This window comes from Somniosus microcephalus, chromosome 8, assembly GCF_052327205.1.
Source record: "Somniosus microcephalus isolate GS21.2 chromosome 8, FLI_Smic_1.0, whole genome shotgun sequence".
Taxonomy (NCBI): Eukaryota; Metazoa; Chordata; class Chondrichthyes; order Squaliformes; family Somniosidae; genus Somniosus; species Somniosus microcephalus.
In genome coordinates this window covers 8,231,367-8,255,791 of record NC_140994.1, presented here as the reverse complement: position 1 = coordinate 8,255,791, position 24,425 = coordinate 8,231,367, and the positions used below count along the sequence as shown (strand labels likewise).

Here is a 24,425-nt window from a genome sequence, read left to right as displayed (position 1 = left end):
CCCCCAATCCCATGTGCCTTAACTTTACACACTAATCTCTTATGCGGGACCTTATCGAAAACCTCCTGAAAGTCCAAATACACCACATCCACTGGTTCTCCCTTATCTATTCTACCAGTTACATCCTCAAAAAGTTCCAGTAGATTAGTCAAGCACGATTTACCTTTTGTAAATCCATGTTGACTTTGTCCGATCCTGTCGCTGTTTTCAACGTGCTCTGCTATCTTTTATAATGGACTCTGGCATTTTCTGACATGCTGACATTCTCTGTAACCGGATTCCCCTTAATTGGCCTGCTATGCCCGCTGGGCAAGTTGAACAAGGTCAATCAAGGGAAAATAGCGTGGGTTGGCCACAAGTCAATGGAGGCGGGACTAAAACCCGACTAGCAGCAGTCCCGCCTCCAACACACCCCCATTGATAAAATAATCCCCTTTATTTCCAGGACAACGCCTTGGCAATCAGTTCATATAGAAGCACAATTGAATAGCTTCACACAGCAGACAAGGAGTTAGAACCATGTACAACAGAAAGAAATGGCAAGAAACAAACTCATCCAAGGGTGGATGGGAATACTTTTACCCCAAGAAGCATGTGCGCTCGGATGAATGGGATGATGTTCCATACCGCTCCATCCCTGGCTACAGGACACTTGGAGACCAGCAACCAGACCGCGCTTAATTCCAGCCCACAAAACTCTTCCATGTCACTAATTATAAAGGAGCCAAAGGCATCGTCACTGACAGAGCTTTCAGGAATGAAACTGGAAAGGAAATCGGAGAAAAAGTGGAGGAGCATTTCTCCTGGTGGAGTTTTAAAATAGAGGATGGTGAGAAAGAGAGAGAGAAAAAAACAGGTACCAAGAGATAAATCAGAATCCTCAGATCGAGGATACCCTATTGGAGTTTTTCAAATCTCCCGCTTTCCAGGATGAATCCCGATACGGAAATTTCAAGTTCACCTATGATACTCAGACCCTGATTGAAACATATAAACACTCTGCGATGGAAAGAAACCAGAGTTCCGGGCGTTGGGCACTTTCCGATACAAACAGGAGATCATGCACGCAGTGGTTGTCCTTCCTCCAGGTGTCCCTTCATTCCAGGATTGTCCTCAAGTTCCAAATGATCCCAATGCGGTTGTTTCTGTTTCAGACCAGGGGTGGAAGTGGAGACCCGATTCAACCGGTAATCACCCGACATACTGCCGGTGAGACCATGTGAGCTTTGCTTTCTACCTCCCATCTGTTGTATGAATGCATTAAAGCATAGAATCAGGCAGACAGGCTCATAACTGTGATCTTCACTTTATTGTGTAAAATGGCTGACTGCTGTTTTCCCAGGTAATTCCCATAATGCAATGCACATTACATTACCGTATTGACTGGTGTCAAACTCGCAATCAATACACGACATCCCCCTTTTCCTTGGAAACAAACTTGCAGTTTACAAACAGTTGCTTACAATAACACTGCAAATCTTATTTGGTTTATAAACTTTTTACAAACTTGTGTCTTACCACACAACTAAATAATTCCCAGGTTTAAACATTTAACGGCACCCATGCAGTTCTCGCACAGTTTATGTTGTGAAATAATCAGACAGTCTTTGGGGTTTTCTTTTAACCCTTTGAGGTCTGGCTGTATTGGGTATGTCTGACATGTTGGTGTCAGTGGGTATTGCCTGTGTCACAGTGGTATGTGTGTCAGGGTCTACTATACTGTCCTCAGTCCCTTGTGTTTCCTCCTGCTCATGGAGTGTCTCCTTTGGTCCATTGGTTCTGTATTTCTTCACAAACATAGTGTTTCTCGAGTAGCATGCTCCGTCTGGAGATTCTACTACTACTTGACTCCCTGTTTTCCTCAAAACTTTGTGGGGTGTGGCATTAAAAGGAGTGGTGAACTTGTCCACTTTGTCCTGCCGTACCAGCACCGTGTCGCCAACTTCCACCTCTGAGTATTGTGTTCTCCGCTGTTCATCTGCGTACAGTTTGGACTTGCCTTTTTGTTCTGCGTCCCAGTCACGTACTTCCATGTCTGCGCGCGACTCTGTGATGTCTGGCAGCTTTCCTCTCATTTTCCATTTAAAGAGCAGCTCTGCCGGGCTCTTTCCTGTCATGGCATGGTCAATGCTCCTGTACACAGTCACATATTTTCTAAGTTCACATTTCCAATCTAGTCCTTCTGACTGAGCAATTCTGATTCTCTTCATCAGTGATGCATTCTGGCGCTCGACTTCTCCATTAGCCTGAGCCCATTTTGCTGTTGTTTTCAGGTGTTTGATCCCGTTGTTTTCACAGTATTCTTTGAATAATTCAGATCTGAATTGGGGACCATTATCAGATTTGCAGGTGATTGGCAAACCATGATGGCTGAAGATTGACTCTAAACTATCAATAACCTTCTCTGTTGTTGTGGAGGTCATGATGTCGTATTCATAGTAGCGACTATAATAATCAACTACCACAAGAATGGAGTGGTTGGATGGCAAGGGTCCCAGTAAGTCTATAGCTACATCCTGCCAGGGGCCCTCCAGTAATGGTGTTGGTCTCAACGGTTCAGGTGGGTCGGGTCTGGCTACTATCTGACAGCCGTGGCACGCTTTACAGTGTTTTTCAGCTGCCTTGTCCATGCCAGGCCACCAAACCTTGGTTCTGAGATGTTGCTTTGTTCCAACTATTCCCAAGTGTCCTTCATGTGCTAACACCAGGGCTCGTGCATGTAACACTGTGGGTAGCACGATGCGTGTTCCCCGAAGAACTAGGTACCCCACTACGCACAGCTCGTTTGCAATTGCTGCATAAGCTTTACAGTTCTCAAAATGTCTGTTTGTGATTGTCTTCCGTACCTCAATCAGCTCTGGGTCGGTAGCAGAGGCTTCCTCCACCTCTCTAGTAGTGAGTGCTTTTGGTGTCGCACTCACAGCTACAAATCTCACGTATTCATCTGAGCCATGAGAATGTCTCTCCTGTTTTGCTGTCTCCCCCAGCAATCGTGACAGTGGGTCTGCAATGTTTTGCTTGCCTGGAATGTGTATCACCTTAAAATCGTACGGCTGTAATCTAAGTACCCATCTCTCTATATGGGCACAGGGTTTAGAGTGTGGGCCGTATATCACTTGTAATGGCTTATGGTCAGTTACCAAGTTAAATTTTCGGCCATACACATATGGATGCAGCCTCTCACAAGCCCATACAAGAGCTAAGGCCTCTCTCTCTGTTTGAGAGTATTTCCTCTCACAGTCTGTTAAACTACGACTTACATAGCATATTGGCACCTCTTGTCCCTGTTGGTCCTGAACTAGTACTGCGCCTAAACCTACAGGACTGGCATCTGCTATCACCTTGGTTGGTGCGTCCTTATCAAAATATGCTAAAGTGCCGGCTCTGGCCAACTCTTCCTTGAGTGCACTGAATGACTGTCTCTGTTGTGATCCAAATTTAAATGGTGTGTCTTTTCTCGTCAGGCGTCGCAGTGGCTCTAATAGCGTTGCAAACTGTGGGATGAATCTGCTACTGTACCCAACGAGTCCCAAGAAACTCCTCACCTCTGTAGCATTCTCTGGTTCCCGAGCTTCTGCCACCGCTCGCACTCTCTCTGCTGTTGGTCCGATGCCCTTTTCAGACAACAGAATTCCCATGAAAATCAATCGATCCATGTTGAATTGGCACTTCTCTGAGTTTAGTGTCAGTCCACTTTCCATTAGTCTGGTCATGACAGCGTGCAGGCATCTGTCGTGCGTTTCCTGGTCGTGTGCATGCACGATAATGTCGTCTGAGATGTTTTCAACACCCTCTATTCCAGCTAAGGCATTAGCTATCTCGTGCTGATATTGCTCACTAGCTGAAGATACACCGAATATCAGCCTCTTGTACCTGTATACTCCGTTATGTACTGCAAACGTTGTGATTTCTCGTGACTCAGGGGTCAGTTCTAGCTGGTGATAACCCCATTTCAGGTCTAGCTTACTAAACACTGTCGAGCCGTTCATACCTTGGAGTATCTCATCAGCGGTGGGGATTGGATATCGTTCCCTCACTATTGCCTGGTTTGCTCGTCTCATGTCTAGGCATAACTTTACATCCTTATCCGCTTTTGGTACAATAACCACAGGAGTTACCCATGGGGTGGGACCAGTTACAGGTTCGATAATGTCCATGTCCCTCAATTGTTTTATTTTAGCCTCTACTGCCCCCCTTAAGTTGAATGGTATACGCCTGAGTGGCTGGGCCACAGGCTTCACTTGTGGGTCGATATACAAACTGATCTGTTTTGTGTTCAGCCTTCCTACTCCCTGGAACACCTTTGGATTCCACTGTTCTAGTAGCTGTCATACATCTACCACAGCTGAGACATCTGCGCCTATTTTTAAAACTCCCAGTTTCATAGCTGTCTCCCTTCCTAGCAATGGCTCTCCATGGCCTTTAACCACAATGAACTCCACCTGCTCAGTTCTCTTACCTATTGTAATCCCACATGTGAATACACCTTTAACTGACAGTGGTCGGCTAGAAGCATAAGAGAATAACTTTCTCTCTGTCTTAGGGACATGTGACTGACACTTAATGTGTTCTGACTTTAATCCTTCCCATGTATTCTCATCTATCACATTATTAGTTGCACCCAAATCAATTAACATTCTCAGGTTTACTCCCCCCACACAAAAGGTAAGTCTCTCTGTCACGTTATTTCCAGTAACCGCAAATGCAAAGTCATTTTGTTCCTCTACATTGTTCACACTGTGTTTCTTTGTACCCTTTGTGCGGCATACTTTGGAGAAATTATCCTTTCCCTTGCACTTATGACACGTCTGTCTGCGTGCTGGGCATTTCGGATCTCTGCCCATGTGGTCTGTGTGCCCACATCTGTAACATTTCCTTTTGTTCCTATCACCATGTCCCTTTGGTTTCTCTGTCGAGCTTTTCGCATAAAACCCTCTTTTCTGTGTAACACGATGAACAGTATCTGTCTCCGCCTTCTCTGTACATGACATGGCTGACATCTGCTCCTCGACGTTTTCACATTGTGAGGCTAATTGTAACGTGCGGGCGAGCGTTAGACCTTGCCCTTCCTCTAGCAATTTCCTCCGCACATAGGCTGACGTGCACCTACTCAGGATAGCGTCTCTTATTTGATTATCCGCATCCCCCCCAAAAGCACAGTCTTTAGCAGCCTGCCGCAAGCGAGTAGCAAATTGTTGCACAGTCTCACCTGTCTTCTGGGACAACTTATGAAAAGTCTGTCTAGCAAATGCTGCGTTGACCTGGGGCACGAAGTAGTGATTCAAAGCACTAACTGCCGCCATGTAGTCTGCTGGCTCTCCTGTGTCCGGTAGAGTCGAAAAGATATCCTGAACATCTGGTCCTGCTAGGTGTAGAAGTAGAGCTCTTCTCCTCTGCTTTGTGGCACCTGTAGAGGTATCGTCGATAATGAGTCCTTTGCCGTCGGCATAAAGCTCAAAAGACGTTAACCACCTCGCCCATCTTGGATCCAACGTGGCTGGCTCGGCGAAGCATGTAAAATTTTGAATGCCGCTCTTCTCCATCCTAGCTAACTAAAACTTGGGCAGCTACCTATTTAAAATGATTCCGTTCGTTATCCTCGTCGCCAATGTTGTATGAACGCATTAAAGCATAGAATCAGGCAGAAAGGCTCATAACTGTGATCTTCACTTTATTGTGTAAAATGGCTGACTGCTGTTTTCCCGGGTAATTCCCATAATGCAATGCACATTACATTACCGTATTGACTGGTGTCAAACTCGCAATCAATACACGACACCATCGGAGGACATAAGAACATAAGAAATAGGAGCAGGAGTAGACCAATCGGCCCCTCGAGCCTGCTCCGCCATTCAATAAGATCATGGCTGATCTGATCCTAACCGCCAATCTACTATCACAGAACCATCTCCTGAATCTAACAGAATTAGACACACGAAATAGGAGCAGGATCAGGCTACACGGCCCCTGGGCCCGCTCCGCTACCCACAGGGCCATGTCCGATCCGAACCTAGACTCATGTCCAAATTCCTGCCCGCTCCCCATAACCCTTAATTCCCTTTACTTCTAGGAAACTGTCTATTTCTGTTTTAAATTTATGTAATGATGTAGCTTCTACGGCTTTTTGGGGCAGCATATTCCATGGACCTACCACCCTCTGAGTGAAGTAGTTCCTCCTCATCTCAGTTTTGAAAGAGCAGCCCCTTATTCTAAGACTATGCCCCTAGTTCTAGTTTCACCCATCATTGGGAACATCCTCCCCGCATCCACCCGGTCCAACCCCTTCACAATCTTATATGTTTCAATAAGATCACCTCTCATTCTTCTGAACTCCAATGAGTAGAGTCCCAATCTACTCAACCTCTCCTCATATGTCCATCCCCTCATCCCTGGGATTAACCAAGTGAACCTTCTTTGTACTGACTCGAGGGCAAGTATGTCTTTTCTTAAGTATGGACACCCAAACTGTATGCAATATTCCAGGTGCGGTCTCACCAATACCTTGTACAACTGAAGCAATACCTCCCTATTTTTATATTCTATCCCCCTAGCAATGAAAGCCAACATTCCATTGGCCTTCTTAATCACTTGCTGCACCTGCATACTAACCTTTTGAGTTTCATGCACCAGGACCCCCAGATCCCTTTGTACTTCAGTACTTTCCAGTTTCTTGCCATTAAGATAATAACTTGCTCTACGATTTTTCCTGCCAAAGTGCATAACCTCACACTTTCCAGTATTGTATTCCATCTGCCAAATCTCTGCCCACTTACTTAGCCTGTCTATGTCCCCTTGCAGGTTTTTTATGTCCTCCTCACTCACTACTTTCCCTCCCATCTTAGTATCATCTGCAAACTTTGATATGTTACACTCGGTCCCCTCCTCCAAATCGTTAATATAGATTGTAAAGAGTTGGGGACCCAGCACTGACCCCTGTGGAACACCACTAGTTACTGATTGCCAGTCTGAGAATGAACCATTTATCCCAACTCTCTGCCTTCTGTTAGATAGCCAATCCTCTATCCATGCCAGAATATTACCCCCAATCCCGTGATTTTTTATCTTAAGCAATAATCTTTTGTGTGGCACCTTGTCAAATGCCTTTTGGAAGTCTAAATACACTACGTCCACTGGTTCCCCCTTATCCACCCTATATGTTACTTCCTCAAAGAACTCCAGCAAATTTGTCAAACATGACTTCCCCTTCATAAAACCATGCTAACTTTGTCCTATTAAATTATGATTATCCAAATGTCCTGTTACTGTCTCCTTAATAATGGACTCCAAAATGTTACCTACCACAGATGTTAGGCTAACCGGTCTATAGTTTCCAGCCTTCTGTCTACTGCCCTTTTTAAATAAGGGTGTTACATTAGCAGTTTTCCAGTCTGCCGGGACCTTTGCTGAGTCCAGGGAGTTTTGGAAAATTATTACTAATGCATCCACAATCCCTACCGCCACTTCCCTCAAGACCCTAGGATGTAAGCCATCAGGTCCAGGTGATTTATCTGCCTTGAGTCCCATTATTTTACTGAGTACCACTTCCTTAGTGATTTTGATCGTGTTTAGCTCCTCCCCCCCTATAGCCCCCTGTTTGTCCAGTGTTGGGATATTCTTAGTGTCCTCTACTGTAAAGACTGATACAAAATATTCATTCAGTGTTTTTGCCATCTCCATATTTCCCACCATTAATTTCCTGGTCTCATCCTCTAAGGGACCAACATTTACTTTAGCCACCCTTTTTCTTTTTATATAACTATAAAAACTCTTACTGATGTAAGAAAAAGGAGACTTACCATCAAGTAACTTTAAAGTAAGCTTTAAGTAACTTATAAACACACTATATACACAAGAGAGGTCTTTACCATGCCTCTGGTAGAAGCCTCTTACAATACTGAACAGGCCAGTATTTATACCAGTCCAACAGGAAGTGACATATGACAGGAAGTGAGGTATGTACACAGTTCATAGTTCATAGTTCACAGGAAGTGATGACATAACTTCCCGGAAGTTATCATTTTTATCACATTCTTCCCTCCTGCAGGATTAGGAGGCTGTGGTCTACCTTTTGGTCCGCAGCCGCCGAACAAGGAAGAGTCGCACCCGTTTGGATTCCCGTCGTAGAGGGTCGCTGGTCCGCTTACATGCGGTTGGCCATTGGTCAGAGTCTGTGTGGCCTGGATTGCCCTGTGAAGGGTCGGGGAGATCATGGCTTCGAGTACGAGCCCCAATAGGTTCAAAGTCGGACTGCCTCTGTTCAGAGGGAGGTGCAGAGCTGGTCTGTGGCGGATCAGTACTTTCATGCGCGGTACTGGGAAGGTCGCAACCTTGAGCACGGGGTTCTACCGGCACCAAGCTAGTTGGTGTCCGATCAGGATCCTGGAGAGGGGTACCCGATAGGTCCCAAGAGTTTCCTGGTGAAATGCCATCACCCGATGTCCCACTAGGTCCTGGTGGGCAGGGAGCCAGATCCCGTAATGATACGGTAGATTCTCGGCCGTCGGAATATCGTATGTTTGCATAGGTGGGGTTGGCATCGGTTAGTTCGACCTCGTCTACAAGAGGGTCATTTTTAGACGTCCGAACGTATCTTCAGAGTAATACAGGTCCAGGAGTAGTTAGCCATGACGGGAGTGATGTCCCATGAGATGAGCGACGCTGGAATCCAAAGAACCGCTCATGAGGTGTAGTATTTGTGGCTGTAGAAAGCAGGGACCGTATAGAGTGCAATGCATCCGGAAGCACTGTTTCCCATTGCTGGTCTGGTAGGCCCCGAGATCTTAAAGCGAGACGTACAGAATTCCAGATGATACCGTTATACCTCTCTACCTGCCCATTTCCGATGGGATGGTATGGTGTTGTTTTGCTTGTAGCAATTCCCCGTTCTGAGAGGTAGTCCTTGAGTTCCCTTGACATAAAGGATGGACCCCGATCTGAGTGAATATAAGCCGGCATGCCACAGAGAGAAAATACCTGCTCAAGGCAGCAGATTACTGTGGACGCCAGCATATTGGAGCAGGGGAAGGCAAACGGAAAACGTGAATATTCGTCGATCATGGTGAGCAAATATGTGTTCCGAGTTGAAGAGGGCACTGGGCCCTAAAAATCGATGCTAAGTCGTTGCATCGGTTGGGTTGCATGTATGAGTATACCATCTGAGGGGCGGAAGAACTGAGGTTTTAATTCCGCACAAAGCCGGCATTCTGAGCATATTTTCTTTACATCTCCAGTGGAAAAAGGGAGATTCCGTGATCGTACGAAATGTAGCATGCGCGTAACGCCAGGATGACACAATCCATTGTGGACATCCATGAGAGTAGAGGATGACATAGTGGAGCAGAATGCCCGTGTGAGGGTGTCCGGGGCCACATTCTCCTTGCCAGGCCGATAGAGAATGGTATAACCAAAACAGGCCAGTTCCATCCTCCAAAGTTGTATTTTATTATTCTTAATTTTGGTTCGTTTTCGATTATCGAGCATGAAGGCGACTGATCGTTGGTCCGTGATCAATGTAAAGTGCTGGCGAGCTAGAAAATGGTTCCACTTCCGTACTGCCTCTATGATGGCTGTGGCTTCTTTCTCAACCGGAGGATAATGTAGCTCGGCACCTTGTAAGGTCCTGGACATAAATGCTACAGGACGACCTTCCTGATTCAGAGTAGCCGAGATCGCCACCTCCGAGGCATCACATTCAACCACGAAAGGGAGATTCTCATCGATGGAGTGAAGAGCCGCTTTCTCCAACTGTTTTTTGAGAAGGTTAAAGGCTGCAACAGCCGCTGTTCCCAGTGGAAATGATCTAGCATGCAGCAAGGGTTGGATTTTGTCCGAAAAATGAGGAATCCATTTAGCGTAGTATGCAAACAGACCGAGAGCCCGATGTAAAGAAGCCGGATTCTTAGGTGACGGGAGCTCTTGGAGCGGGCGAAGTCTTTCTGGGTCTGGCTTAATGATACCATTGCCTACGCAGTAGCCAAGGATGTTGATGGTCGGTTGCGACTCAACAGATTTGGATTCATTCAGGGTCAAATTACGGCGATGGAGGGCATCCCGAAATTTTTGGAGGTTGGAGTCATGTTCCTGTTGATCGTGACCTGCAATGGTAATGTTATCAAGATAGGGAAAAGTGTCCCTTAGGTTTTCCTGCTTAACCAGGCCATCCATTGCCCGTTGAAAGACAGCCACTCCATTAGTAACCCCGAATGGGAGGCGACGAAATTGGTACAGCCGTCCATTGGCCTCAAAGGCTGTGTACTGCTTATCTGAGGCCTTCAAGGGTAACTGATGATAGGCACTTTTTAAATCGTAAGTTGAGAACACTTTGTATTCGGCCAGTTTATTAACCATATCATCAATGCGTGGCAATGGGTAGGCGTCCAAGTCGGTATATTGATTGATGGTTTGCGAATAATCGATGCATAGTCGCTGTTTGTGAGGTTTTAGAGGGTTCTTGACAATGATGACTTGAGCCCGCCAGGGCGACGAACATGGTTCAATGATATCCTCTGCTAGAAGTCGAGAGATTTCAGCCGCAATAAAAGATTGGACTTCCTGATTAAAGCGCCGCGATTTCGTTATTATCGGTTGGCATTGAGGCGGAATACTGGCAAATAATGAGGGTTCATCAAGTGAAGCTGCTGATAATGCACAAAATGGTAATTTAGACGGTATATTAGAAATAGTAAGTCCGGGTTTGGATCCACCAAACTCAATGGTGAGTTTCTTATGCTGTTTTTGGAAGTCCAGCCCTAAGAGGAGATCACTACATAAGTCCTTGAGCACCGAAAGTCGGGTGGAGGGATACATACGACCATGAAGTGTCATATCAACAACACAAAAGCCGGAGATTCTGGTATTAAGTGATGACTGGGCCATCGCAATTGCCTGGTCCGATGGGAAGACATGTAGTTTCAATTTCGCAACAATCTGTTCCTTAATGAAACTATCAGTACTTCCTGAGTCAATTAAGGCATCTAAGGTATGCCCTTTAATTGAAATTTTTGTGGCTGCATGAGACAGGTTCTGTGGGCAAGCAGCTGTAATTGGTGTCGTTGCACAGAGTGGCTAAAACTCTCGGTGTGCTTCTTTGGGAGAGAGCTCGAGAGGAAGCTTGATAGGTCCTAGCTGGAGCATCTTGATGGGCCCTAATTGGGGCAGTTCGGTAGGCCTTAGCTGGATTGGCCCTCGTAGAGGCCCTTGATAGGCAAACTTTAGCAAAGTGTCCTTTTTTCCCGCAATAACTGCAGATTGCATTGCGAGCAGGGCAGGTTTTCCTAGGGTGAAAAGCATCTCCACAAAAGAAGCATTCCTTCCTAGATTGCCAAGAGGCTGCTAAAGTGGGGTCGTCCTCCTCTTCTTCATCAGAATTATCAGAATTAGATTCCCCCATGATAGGGTTAACCTGAGACCGCTTGAATTGTCTGGTTGCAGCTACAGCAGCAGATCGAGATCTGGGCAGCTGATAGAGGTCTGCATTTCTCTTTGCCAAATCCAGTGAACAAGCTAGGTCAAAAGCTTTTTGTAGCTCAAGTGTTTTACTTTCTAGTAGACGCTGGCGTATAAATGGAGAGGCAATCCCGCAGATGAAAGCATCACGAATAATTTCTTGGCGGTACAGCTCAGCTGAGGCTGCCTGAAAGTTACAATCTACGCTGAGCCTGCGAAGTTCTTGCAGGAATTCATCAATTGATTCCCCTGGCCCTTGCCGGGCTGTGGCCAGTAGATGTCTAGCATAGACCTCATTTGGGGTCTTCGCATACAGTTTCTTAAGTGCCCGAATCACCTCTTCGTAATTATCCCAGTCATCAACATATTCGAACACTTTTGGGGTCACATAATTGACAAGTATCTTCAATTTAGCAGGAGCATCCGCTTTACATTCATCCAGAAAATTCTCAAAAGTACGATACCAATGCTTCCATACCCTGCCAGCTGCTGGTGTATTCGGGTCCAAGTCCAGACGAATAGGTCTAAGGATTTTCTCCATGATGGGTGGTTCCCTGGATCCTTAACTTCCGAGTTTGTCTGAAGGTCTAGTATTTGTCAGTGTAAATTTAAGTTACTTAAATTGATGTAAGAAAAAGGAGACTTACCATCAAGTAACTTTAAAGTAAGCTTTAAGTAACTTATAAACACACTATATACACAAGAGAGGTCTTTACCATGCCTCTGGTAGAAGCCTCTTACAATACTGAACAGACCAGTATTTATACCAGTCCAACAGGAAGTGACATATGACAGGAAGTGAGGTATGTACACAGTTCATAGTTCATAGTTCACAGGAAGTGATGACATAACTTCCCGGAAGTTATCATTTTTATCACACTTACTATCTGTTTTTATATTTTTTGCTAATTTACTTTCATAATCTATCTTCCCTTTCTTAATCAATCTTTTTGTTATTTTTTGCTGTCTTTTAAAGTTTTCCCAATCCTCTATCCTCCCACTAGATTTGGCTACCTTATATGCCCTTGTTTTTAGTCGAATACTATCCTTAATTTCTTTACTTAGCCACGGATGGCTGTCTTTTCTTTTACACCCTTTTCTTCTCAGTGGAATGTATATTTTTTGGAAGTTGTAAAATAACTCCTTAAATGTACACCACTGATCATGTATCGTCTTACCCTTTAATCTATTTTCCCAATCCACTCTACTCAATTCCGCTCTCATACCTTCATAGTCTCCTTTATTCAAGCTTAGCATGCTTGTTTGAGATCCAACCTTCTCACCCTCTAATTGAATATGGAATTCAACCATGTTATGGTCACTCATTCCAAGGGGATCCTTTACTAGGACATTTTTAATTAATCCCGTCTCGTTACACAGGACCAGATCTAAGGTTGCTTGCCCCCTGGTCGGTTCAGTTACATACTGCTCAAGAAACCCATCCCTAATACACTCAATGAACTCATCCTCAAGGCAGCCCTGCCCAATTTGATTTGTCCAGTTAATATGATAGTTAAAATCCCCCATAATTATAGATGTTCCCTTATTACAAGCCTCAACTATTTCCTGATTGATACTCCGTCCAACAGAGTTGCAACTGTTCGGCGGCCTATAGACTACGCCCACTAGTGTTTTTTTCCCCTTATTAATCCTTACCTCCACCCAAACTGTTTCATTATCCTGATCTTTTGACCCAATATCATTTCTCTGTATTACAGTGATTCCTTCCTTTATTAACATAGCCACCCCACCTCCCCTTCCTTCCTGCCTGTCCTTCCTGATCGTTAAATAACCTGGTATGTTTAATTCCCAGGCATTGTCACCCTGCAGCCATGTTTCTGTAATGGCCACAAGATCATACCCATATGTAGTTATTTGTGCCATTAACTCGTCTATTTTGTTACGAATGCTACGTGCATTCAGATAGAGAACTTTCAAATATGTTTTGTGACACTTAGGCCTAGAAATTCAGTATAGCCACTTTTGGGGCGGTAAAGTCGGGCGGCCGCTAAAGTTTGCGCCCGGCGCAATGTCGAGCCCCCTTCACCGATATTCAGTCGCATTGCCCTAAGAGGTTGCTGCTGCGCTAAAACAGGCGATGCACGACTATCATTAGGCGCTAAGCCGGCGGCCCGGGCGCTAACACCGGAAGTTGGGTGCAGGGCAGGTGCGACGAACTGCTGATTGACGGCAGACACTCTGGCTCCAGTGAGCTCTTAAAGGGGGAGGGTGGGTTTGTTGTTTGACAGGCCAAGACTGGTGTATTTGTGGAGGGCCTCCATCACTCCGGTATGTGGTACCGGCACACCTATACTAATTCCTCCTCCTCCTCCTCCTCCTCCATCATCATCATCATCATCGATAGAACGGATTCTTTTACCCTCAGTCTGGTTCAGCAAACACTGAGTCGAACAACTGGAGAATTCAAACGATTTATTATCCGCGGAGTCTTACTCTGATATATCGACACCGACTCCTGCAAGAGTCTGCGAATCCAACAGAGCAAGCAGTTTGTCCTACAGTGTGTTACATTATTATACTTGCATTTGAGAAGACATTAACACATCGTACAGTCTGCACCAATCCCGAGCTGTGCACGTATACAGTTAATTTGATTTCCTGGCCTGGCAGTTTGAAATAAAGAAGTCACATTTTACTGAATGGGTTACAGTTAAGTAAATATCCTGGTAATGGGTTCCTGATCACCTAAACATTATGGTAATGCGTTTGCAATCACGGTAATGTGTTTTCTGATCGCCTATTGTCTGTATAACTTCTGCACTCTGCCTTACATTGTTTCTAACAGCAAGGTGTAACATTGTGGGCGCCAGCCATATTAGCAGCCAAAGATCAGTTTAGCCTTTTTATTTTACTTCTTGCTGCCTTCACAGTTTCTTGTTTCTATTTCCTTGACCTTGGTATTCTCATTCCCTCCTTTTATCATTCTATGATAACCAACCATTATTCGGTTATGTCTATCTTATTTAGTTGATCAAATTCTTCATTGTCATCGTACTTTACTTCCTTCATTTCACATTCATTGGTCAGTCTTACCAATAACATCTTTGGGCTACCTATTTTTTCCAAAGCTAGCTGCATTCTTCCTAGCACACATTTCATGATTGCTAGTCCAATAAAAATACAGGCGATTGCAACTACTAAGTACATAGCCATATTTATCAACCAGTCATACCATCCTCCAAATCCCCAATCTCCCCAGTTACTTGCTTCCTTCATATTATCCATTTGTTCCCTTATCTTAGTGATAAAGCGGGTGATGTTCTTTGTCTGGTCTCGGACTCCCATAAGGCATTTACCTTTGACTATTGCACAGACACCACCTTCTCGGGCCAGCAGGTAGTCTAGGGCATATCTGTTTTGCACAGTGAATAACCTGAGTTCCGACAATTCTTTAGTAACTGCGTCGAGGGCCCCCATGGTAGCATTACCCAGGATGGTGAGGCCACAGATAAGGTAGTTCCGGTTATTGGCAGCCAGATAGGCTCCAATATAGCCTATAGAGAACAGGCCAGCAAATCCATATCCTATAGAGGTTCCATGTCCTCCTAGGGATTCAGGATCTTTCCACTTGGAGCAAAACTCTTTCGAGGCTGCCCTGACTACTATTTTTCGGTGGGATGTCCATTGGGAGGGGCAGGGTACTGTGGTAGGGGTTAAGGTAGCGATGGCTACAGTCCGGGGGGTGGTATCTATTACCATGTAATTAGTAGCTCTTCCTTGGCTCAAGAAAAAGTAGCCTGGTTTGGTATATATCACGGATACGTGTTTCTGCCTTGTGCTTAAATGGCTCGGGGGAAGGAAATAGTCAAAACCTTGGATCTCACGAGTATCAGTAGGCTGGGTATTAGCTATTTTTACTAGCATAAAGGTTTCTCCCCCTACCTTCAGAGTTGTCCCATCCCCTTCTCCACATAAAACTTGTACTCCTTCAGTTATTGACACACATGCGGATTGCTCACATGTGCAGCTACCGGTGTCTGGTCCTATCGTACACTGATGGTGGAGGCAGCGTGTCACCAAGCAGGTGTAGTTCTGCTTAACCCATACTGACCTACAACCATAGCCCGTCCCATTCCAACAATTCTCATAGCCACCAGGGTTCCTGCTTAGTTTCAGGCAATTGGCGGGCGGGGTTAAGGTATAGGGTATTGTTATATTGGTTGTGGGAGGGAGAAGGTGAGCATCTAAAAGAAAGTCCGGGGGAACAATAACCGGGGTTGGGGCAAACACCCCCTCAACAGATATCAGGGGCGGATAACAAACAATTGACTCTGGTGAGTATAGGGCTGCGTGAGTCTGGAGGAATAGGTTGCCCGTCGGGGTTTCTTCAGGGAAAGTGTGTTGGAGATCTCGTTTACGTCTCTTTGTGAGGATACCTTCTACCCTCGAATAGTCGAAGCTGCTCATAGGGGGCAGTCCATTTCTTTTCTTTTCCTGGTTGGACTTTGGATAACAGCTTTGTCCTTTGGTATCGGTAGTTCTGTTGCATTGTCCTGCAGTAACAGACTTGGTCACCTGGCGTCGACAGACGTAATCAAATTTACACTTGGTCCAATGGCATGGCAATGTTCCTGTGTATGTATCTCAGCATTAGCGAGCGGTGGGGCTGTCTAATAAGCCCAATGTAGGTGTCCCAGTTGATCACGTTCCATTTCCCGAACCCGCCTGGGTTATCATCATTGCACCGAAGCACGTCTCCGTGGCATAGGTGGTGTACCCGCTTGGGTTGGTTCCGCCGGCATGTCCACCTTCTGGGCCGTTGAGTTATTCCAAGGGTGATCAGGGCACTGATAGAGAGGATCCACAGCGACGTCTGCATGGCTGGTCGGCGCGGCACGTCTGTTTAGGGAGAGATTTCTTGGAAGCAAGAGAGGTTAGCATTCTTTAAGTTTTAGGCATAGCATTACTGACAATTTTACAGTGGTGGAGGTGGACCCAAGCACTCTTTCCCTCTACTTTGGCAGCAGTTGGGGTGGCACCAGCCGGGATAGTACGTATTTGGAACAAGGCCACGGGGAGTAATTTGAGCCATGTAGTTCCCGTCTCGGCCTGTAATTTGGCAAGTTTATTTTTCAAGGTCTGATTAGCCCGCTCGACCAGTCCGGCGGCCTGTGGCCTGTAGGCACAATGTAGCTGCTGTTGGATGCCCATTTGAGTGCAGAACTCCTTGTTTACCAGACCCACAAAGTGAGGGCCGTTGTCTGAACTTAATCGGTTTGGAACTCCGTACCTTGGAATAATTTCTCTCATTAAAACTTTTACAACAGTGGAGGCTTTGTTATCCGTAGTCGGGTAGGCCTCAATCCACTTACTAAATACATCAACAATAATCAGTACATATTTATAACACTGACACCTTTCTAACTCAATGTAGTCCATCTGGAGGGTCTCAAAGGGACCCGTGGGTAACGGCGTCTTACCCATTTCACAAGGTATGCCTTTTCCCGGGTTATGCTGCTGACAAATGAGGCAGCGACTGCTAATACCTTGAGCCAGAGCTTGTAATCTAGGATGCCACCATGTAGCTAATAACGTCTCACTAGTTGCTCTGGCACCACAATGAGTTGCAAAGTGTATACATTCAATAACCCATAATGCTAGCTCATCTGACATACAAGTTTGCTCGGCAGGGGTGACCCATAATTTAGACACACAATCATATGAACAACCGAGCTGTTTCCACAGTCCCTTATCACGGTCAGGAGCGTCCTCCTGTAACTTAATGACGTCTTGGATGGTTGGCATTGGCTTTTCCGAGGGAGACTTGCTTTTATTTGAGCTTTTAGTCTGGCTCATCATTCTAGGCACAACCACTCGTTGTTCCTGGGACGCTTCCCTAGCTCCCTGGTCAGCGCATCTATTCCCTATATCTACTGGGGTTTGTCCTGCTGTGTGTGCGGAGCACTTTATCACGGAGATCTGTTTTGGTAGCATGAGGGCTTGTAGCAAATCAGATATTAATTTTTGATGAGATATCTGTGTTCCTGCAGAGGTTAGGAACCCTCTGTTTTTCCATAATTGTCCGAAATCATGAACCACTCCGAAGGCATATCTCGAGTCTGTATAAACGTTAACCTTTAAGTCCTTTCCTAAGATACAAGCTCGTATTAATGCGAACAGTTCTGCTTGTTGGGCGGAATACGGAAGTTCAAGGGCGGCCAACTCCAAAGTATTACTGTCCTGATCTACGATTGCATATCCAGAAAGTCTTTTCCCAAGGGGACTGACGGACGCACTTCCATCTACATACATGGTTGTGTCAGGACTCTGCATTGGGGCATCAGATAGATCCTCCCTGATGGAGGTATCTTCCTTGATTAAAATAGACAATCATGTCCTGGGTCTGTTTGTTCGAGGGGTGGTTCTGTGAGAAAACATGCTGGGTTGATAGTAGTACAATGCTTCTTAATTGAAATGCGCATAACAGGTCTCTGGCCATGAGATTGCAATCCAGCCCATTTGTGGTCACGAATTGGTGTTTCACAGACTCATTTCGCAGTGTTACTTCAACTGGTTCTGATATCGGGTACTGGCACACTTGCCCTTGGAATCCGGACAGGCTTTGTGTCTCCCCGGATTTAGGGAGATTGAGCTCTGATCGGACAGATGACATAGCAGCTCCGGTGTCTACCAGAAACGTATGTCGGCTCCCTTCAATCAGCAGGGATAGAAAGGGGCTCCTTGTCTGACTGGAACCCGTTCGCCACGAGGTTGGCTAGTCAGTACTGGGGAAACGGATTATTCTGGGAGAAGTCTGTATATCTTCCTCGTCCCCGATTTCCCTGTCAACCTCCCCGTTGTCCTTGCATGTGGCCCCCTCTTCCTTGTCTTCAGGAGGGACATTCCCTGCTCCAATGGCCTTGCTGGCCACAATTAAAACAGGTATCTGACCCTGCTTGCCTCCCTCCTCTTCCTCTATCGCCGAAATTTTGTCTTGGGGGAGCGTAGGGTGGGCCATAATTAGGGACGGTTGGTCCGTTGGGATGGCTGGTATCTCTGTACCCTTGTCTATCAACCCACCCTGGGACGCAGTACTGGGGCTCCGTCTGATATCCTATCACATCTTGGGTGGGCTTTGGCTCTTCCTTTTTTATCACATATTCGGTCTTGACCTTGACCTGGGGCTGACTCTCCTGACTCTTACTCTCTTTCCAATAATATTTCACTGCCCTGGCCATCTGGCTGGGACTATTCTCTGACCAGTCCATATTGTTAGTCTTAATTGCTTCAGACACCGAGGTTGGTAGACAATTTATCAGGATAGCACAGTATTGCGGCGAGTTTGCTCCGTTCCGGTAATTAGCATCTCCTGACTGACTCCGATATACCTCAGAGAATCTCTCTAGGAATTCCTCTGCTCCCTCGCCCTTTCGTGGTTTAGTATCCAACACCTTGGATATATCAATGGGTTTCTGCAGGGTGGTGGTTAAAGCAGTGAGTATGGCCTGTTCACGAGCAGCACCCTGTGCGTTTTGAGCCTCTAATGCAACATGGTCCTCAAAGCCTAGGTTAACCAAAAACCTTGCATGTTCGGCGGGATTCAAGATCTGCTGTACTAACGCCCATAAGTCTCTTGATTCAGCATTATAGACGAGTATAGTAGTCCAGAGGAATTCTACAAACAAGGTGGGGGATTTCTTCCTATCTGGCATCCCGGTTAAGATAGCCATTATCTCGTTAGGTTTCCAGGGGTAGAAGATACCTATGGTCTGGGGGTTACCGGCGGCCACTGGATTATTCGCGTTAAAGGCAGGGTTAGGCATTTGTCTCACCGGCAACTGCCGGGGTGTCGGTTTATGTCTGGCGGGTCTCTCGGTATCAGATTCTGATTCCAGGGATGACAAGTCGTCTCCTGAATCTCCACTGTCAATGTCACTATGGTCCCGGCACTCTAAAAGGACCTTAAAGCCTTGAGGGTACTCTGGCTCTGACTCTCTAGTCTCTGACTTTGAATCATCTGCCTTTGATTTCTCCGTTTTCGTGACCTTGATGGACTGGGTTGGGGTGGGGAGGGTGTCGTCGGGGGCCGATTATTCTTAGTCCTGAGTCGGGTGTTAAAGGCAACAGGGTCAGTATACTGGGGACCCGATTGTTGGTCTCCCATCTGGACCGGCGGGGGATTATTTACTTGAACCGTGACTGACGGCGGCGGGGAAACGGCACTGGCAGATACTTGAGGTGTCAGCGCGGGGGTTTGTACAGTTGGTACGGGTGCCACCGGGGGATAGATGTTAACGTACGGGGGGGGAGCGTGGGGAACAACCTGAGCCCTGTGATTCCATTCTTCCAAATCATCATCACCATCTCCCTCTGTCAAGGCAAGGCCAACCATTGGATTACGTAATCCACTCTTATCAGCCTTTCCAGGCTCGCTCATGGTCTTTTCAGGCTCCTGTTTTGAGCGTTTCTCATGAGCGCATTCCTTTTTCAATACGTCTACTGATTTGGCTACCCCTCCCCCTGTAAGTGCTATTCCTAATTTTAAGGCAACTTGCTAGCAAGGAAGTTTCTTTCAGTTCCTGACAGTACTGTCTCCATAGGGCAATTAGTTCTTTGGCTGTGGTACCCCTGTTACTTTTCCAAATTAGTTCTTGAGCCTTTTTAGCGGCATCTAGATTCTTAGTTCCTCCTAGTGGCCATTGATCACTTCCTAATTTCTTATTCAATCCTCCCGACAACTGTCTGAGTTGCTTCGCTTTGTCAGGATGTTGTTCACAAAGGGTCTGTAAGGCGCTACCCGATTCAGTCGTGGTATCTAAACAGTTGCCCATCTTACTCCCCTTGTGAACTTTGCACAGTCGCATTTTAAACTTGTTCAGAGCCTAGGCGGGCCAAGTGAGATACAAGGTCGACACTCTTTACCTGACACAAGTGCTTATTTCTAAGTTTACACAGTTCCTAGTTATTCCCTCAGTACGTATACTGACCCTCAGTGATATCCGATCACTGACCCTCAGTGATATCCGATCACTGACCCTCAGTGATATCCGATCACTGACCCTCAGTGATATCCGATCACTGACCTAATCACCTATCCCTTCCAGTATTCGCCAGACTGACCTGGATCTCGGCGGGACACCACACGGGAGTTAGCGATTGGCCGACTCGTCATCGGACTGGCGGAATCGGAGGAAAACCGAGGCAGTACAAAAATTACTCACATTGGGGGCCCATTTCCTCCCTCCACGTCCGAGACGATTCAGCTCCTAGTTCGCAAACTCTCGGTGACTGTCCGTTGAGATCCCACTTCTGACACCAAATGATAGAATGGATTCTTTTACCCTCAGTCTGGTTCAGCAATCACTGAGTCGAATACAACTGGAGAATTCAAACGATTTATTATCCGCGGAGTCTTACTCTGATATATCGACACCGACTCCTGCAAGAGTCTGCGAATCCAACAGAGCAAGCAGTTTGTCCTACAGTGTGTTACATTATTATACTTGCATTTGAGAAGACATTAACACATCGTACAGTCTGCACCAATCCCGAGCTGTGCACGTATACAGTTAATTTGATTTCCTGGCCTGGCAGTTTGAAATAAAGAAGTCACATTTTACTGAATGGGTTACAGTTAAGTAAATATCCTGGTAATGGGTTCCAGATCACCTAAACATTATGGTAATGCGTTTCCAATCACGGTAATGTGTTTTCTGATCGCCTATTGTCTGTATAACTTCTGCACTCTGCCTTACATTGTTTCTAACAGCAAGGTGTAACATTGTGGGCGCCAGCCATATTAGCAGCCAAAGATCAGTTTAGCCTTTTTATTTTACTTCTTGCTGCCTTCACAGTTTCTTGTTTCTATTTCCTTGACCTTGGTATTCTCATCATCATCATCTAACGTTGTCTCTCACACAAAGAAGCCCCTTTAATTTGCGCTCCCTGCGACCCGCCTCGGCTGTGTACCGTTCCACTTCACAGTCGTTCGGGCCGCCAGGCGCACAATGGGGCGGCGCGAGTGAAGTTCCGGTTCCGGGCGCACAAAGGGCGTTGCACGACGAAATGACGTCATGATCTGCGCACGCAGATGAGCGCGTGCAATGACTTTGCGCCGGCGCTAAATGTCTACTGAAGTTGGGGCGAGGCACAGATCGCGCTGCGCCCGGGCGCTAAGCGCCTAGCGCTCGAGATCTACTCCTCCTAAGGCACTAACGGCTGGCGCAGCCAACTGAATTTCTAGGCCTTAGTTCCTACTTTTGCCCTTTTTATTACTTTACCTTTTACTCCATACCTTCTGCCCCTTCCTGACATGCTCTGGTTTTTAATTTCCCCACTGCTACCTAAGTCTATGACCTTCTCTGTTGTCATTTTTATTATTTGCTCTCTGGGAACCTCCCCCCCCACTAGTTAGTTTAAAGCCCTCTCTACAGCCCTAGTTATATGATCCGCCAGGACTCTAGTCCCAGCACTGGCCAAGTGAAGCCCGTCCCAACGGAACAGCTCCCTCCTGCCCCAGTACTGGTGCCAGTGTCCCAGGAAGCAAAACCCATTTCTCCCACACCAGTCTTTGAGCCACGCATTTAACTCTCTAATTTTATTTGTCCTAGCCAAATTCGCTCGTGGCTCAGGTAATAATCCAGAGATTATTACCCTTGAGGTTCTGTTTTTTAATTTGACCCCTAGCTGCTCATACTCCTTTAACAGAACCGGCTTCCTAGTCCTATCTACGTTGTTTGTACCAACATGGACCACGACAACTGGATCCACCCCCTCCCACTGCAAGTTTCTTTCCAGCCCAGAGGAGATGTCCTTAACCCTGGCACCGGGTAGGCAACACAGCCTTCGGGACTCTCGCTCTCGGCTGCAGAGGACTCTATCTATCCCCCTAATAATACTATCCCCTACCACTACAACATTTCTATTTACTCCCCCCTCTTGAATGGCCCCCCGTTCCATGGTGCTGTGGCCAGGTTGCTCATCCTCCCTGAAGTCCCTGCTCCTGTCCCCACAGGGAGTAAGAACCTCGAACCTGTTGGACAAGAGCAAGGGCTGCGGCTCCTCCAGCTCTACCTCCTGGATCCCCGTACCTGCCTCACTCGTAGTCACACCGTCCTGTCCCTGACCATGGGCTACATCTGAATTAATTAATTTCATAGGTGTGACCATCTCCTGAAACATAGAGTCCAGGAACTTCTCCCCCTCCCTGATGTGTCGCAGTGTCTGAAGCTCAGACTCCAGCTCATCAACACGGAGCTGGAGTTCCTGTAGTAGCAGACACATGTCACAGACATAATCACCGTGAGCCTCAATGGGGTTCACCGGCTCCCACATCTCGCAACAGTAACACATCACCTGCTCCATTCTATTTAATTAATTAAATTTTTTATTGTTAGTTATGGACACCCTCTGCCTGATTTTAGATGCTAGTATCCCCTTTAATTAATTGGATTTAAATTAAATCAATCCCTCTAGTTACACCAGTTAAATGGTTTACCAGCAGTCACTCTGCACCAGAAAGGCCTTATTCACTGCAACCCACAGAGTTAACGTTTGAAAAGAGCACCTAACACCCCACTTACCCTAACTCACACTTACCCAAACTCACAGCACTCTTTGATGACTCGCACTAGGACTGGTCTTTTTATACAGTTTGTTTGTTTACAGCCAAATGAGTCACCCCTGCTGATTGGTTAGAAAACTGGTTTCCACTGCCTGCTGTGCCAATTTACTCCTACTGCAGTGTAACCTTGTTTTACTCTTCTTAAACCAACAGAATCCCAAATATTTAACTTTTCCCCTTTACTTAAACTGCTTAAGTAATCTTATCAAGAATAATTTAAAGAGAAATAACAATTAAAGAACTCTCACACTTACCCAAACTCACAGCACTCTTTGATGACTCGCACTCAATCCAAACTGTCTGATGGTGGGCTACCCCTTACACACTGTGAGATAGGGGAAATAAATCTTTCTGGTCCCGACTCTGTGAGTGAGGAGGAATTCAACCGGCGCTTAGAGCAATTGACTGAGATCTACAACAACCCGCGGATGGGAGCAAATAATTGACACAGAAAAGGCAAAGCCAACCTCTGGAGAGAGAAGCCAAGTTATCGCCAGATCAGGACTGAGACACAACACTCCAGTCACTGATCATCTCAGCACCAATCCCCAAAGCTTCTTCCAAAGGTTTGCTCCAAATTCCAATCCTTCTCCTTTATCCTGCTCTTCATCCACATTCTGTTGTGATATTTTGACTGTAAACAATAAAGAGGGAAGAACTGTTCTAGTCCCAAGGTGGACTCCATATTGGGAATGTCAGCAAAACGGTGAACAGATCAGAAAGAATGTGTTCAGCATTCACCGGAGGGTGTCTGAATATTTACAACATGCTACAGTCAGTCACCAGAGCAATTCCTCCACAAATATATTTTAACATCAAAAGACTATGTTACTAAGGAAAAAGAATACTTCTCTATTATCGCAATATTCTATCCTGTAACTTTAACAAGCTTTGTAACCAGTGCTCAGGGCACTGATAAGAACTTTGACTGATTCTGGAGCTCTTACTGCTGTACAGTGTGAAAATGGTGTAGTTGGTATTAGATATTAATGGTTAATGTTGCATTGGGTACTACAATATCTCCCGGGGTTATTATATGAATTTAGTCTATTCTGGGTATTAATGTATAAATGAAGGGTATTAAGGGATACGGAACCAAGGCGGGTAGATGGAGTTAAGATACAGAATAGCCATGATCTAATTGAATGGTGGAACAGGCTCGAGGGGCTGAATGGCCTCCTGTTCCTGTGCTCTCAATGGGAAAAGGAGGTGGAATTTTGAATTCTGGTCAAAGCCAACAGATGGAGACAGAGTTCACAGGGACTCGAGCCAAGCCGTGTAAGAGAGTTAGTTGATCAGATGGTTGAGGGAAATTTGTACTCATTCTTATAACATAAACCAAATGCATGTCCTGATTTCATTACTGCTGTTATTGTCAATCAATCAATAAATGTAA

General features: G+C 46.0%; 1 protein-coding gene and 1 pseudogene across 1 annotated transcript; one reads left to right on the top strand and one right to left on the bottom strand.

Annotated features, from left to right (window-relative positions):
* The first annotated feature begins 519 nt into the window (after positions 1-519).
* On the top strand, positions 520-24,425 carry LOC147113288 (uncharacterized; annotated as a pseudogene).
* Positions 14,068-19,234, bottom strand: LOC147113289 (uncharacterized). The gene has a single exon (XM_085994188.1). It carries the CDS (start codon positions 15,871-15,873, stop codon positions 14,407-14,409), a length of 1,467 nt encoding a protein of 488 aa, XP_085850314.1. The 5' UTR covers positions 15,874-19,234; the 3' UTR covers positions 14,068-14,406.

Coding starts and splice junctions, on each gene's coding strand:
- LOC147113289 (XM_085994188.1), bottom strand. CDS start 15,873: ATGAGCAGCTTCGACTATTCGAGGGTAGAAGGTATCCTCACAAAGAGA.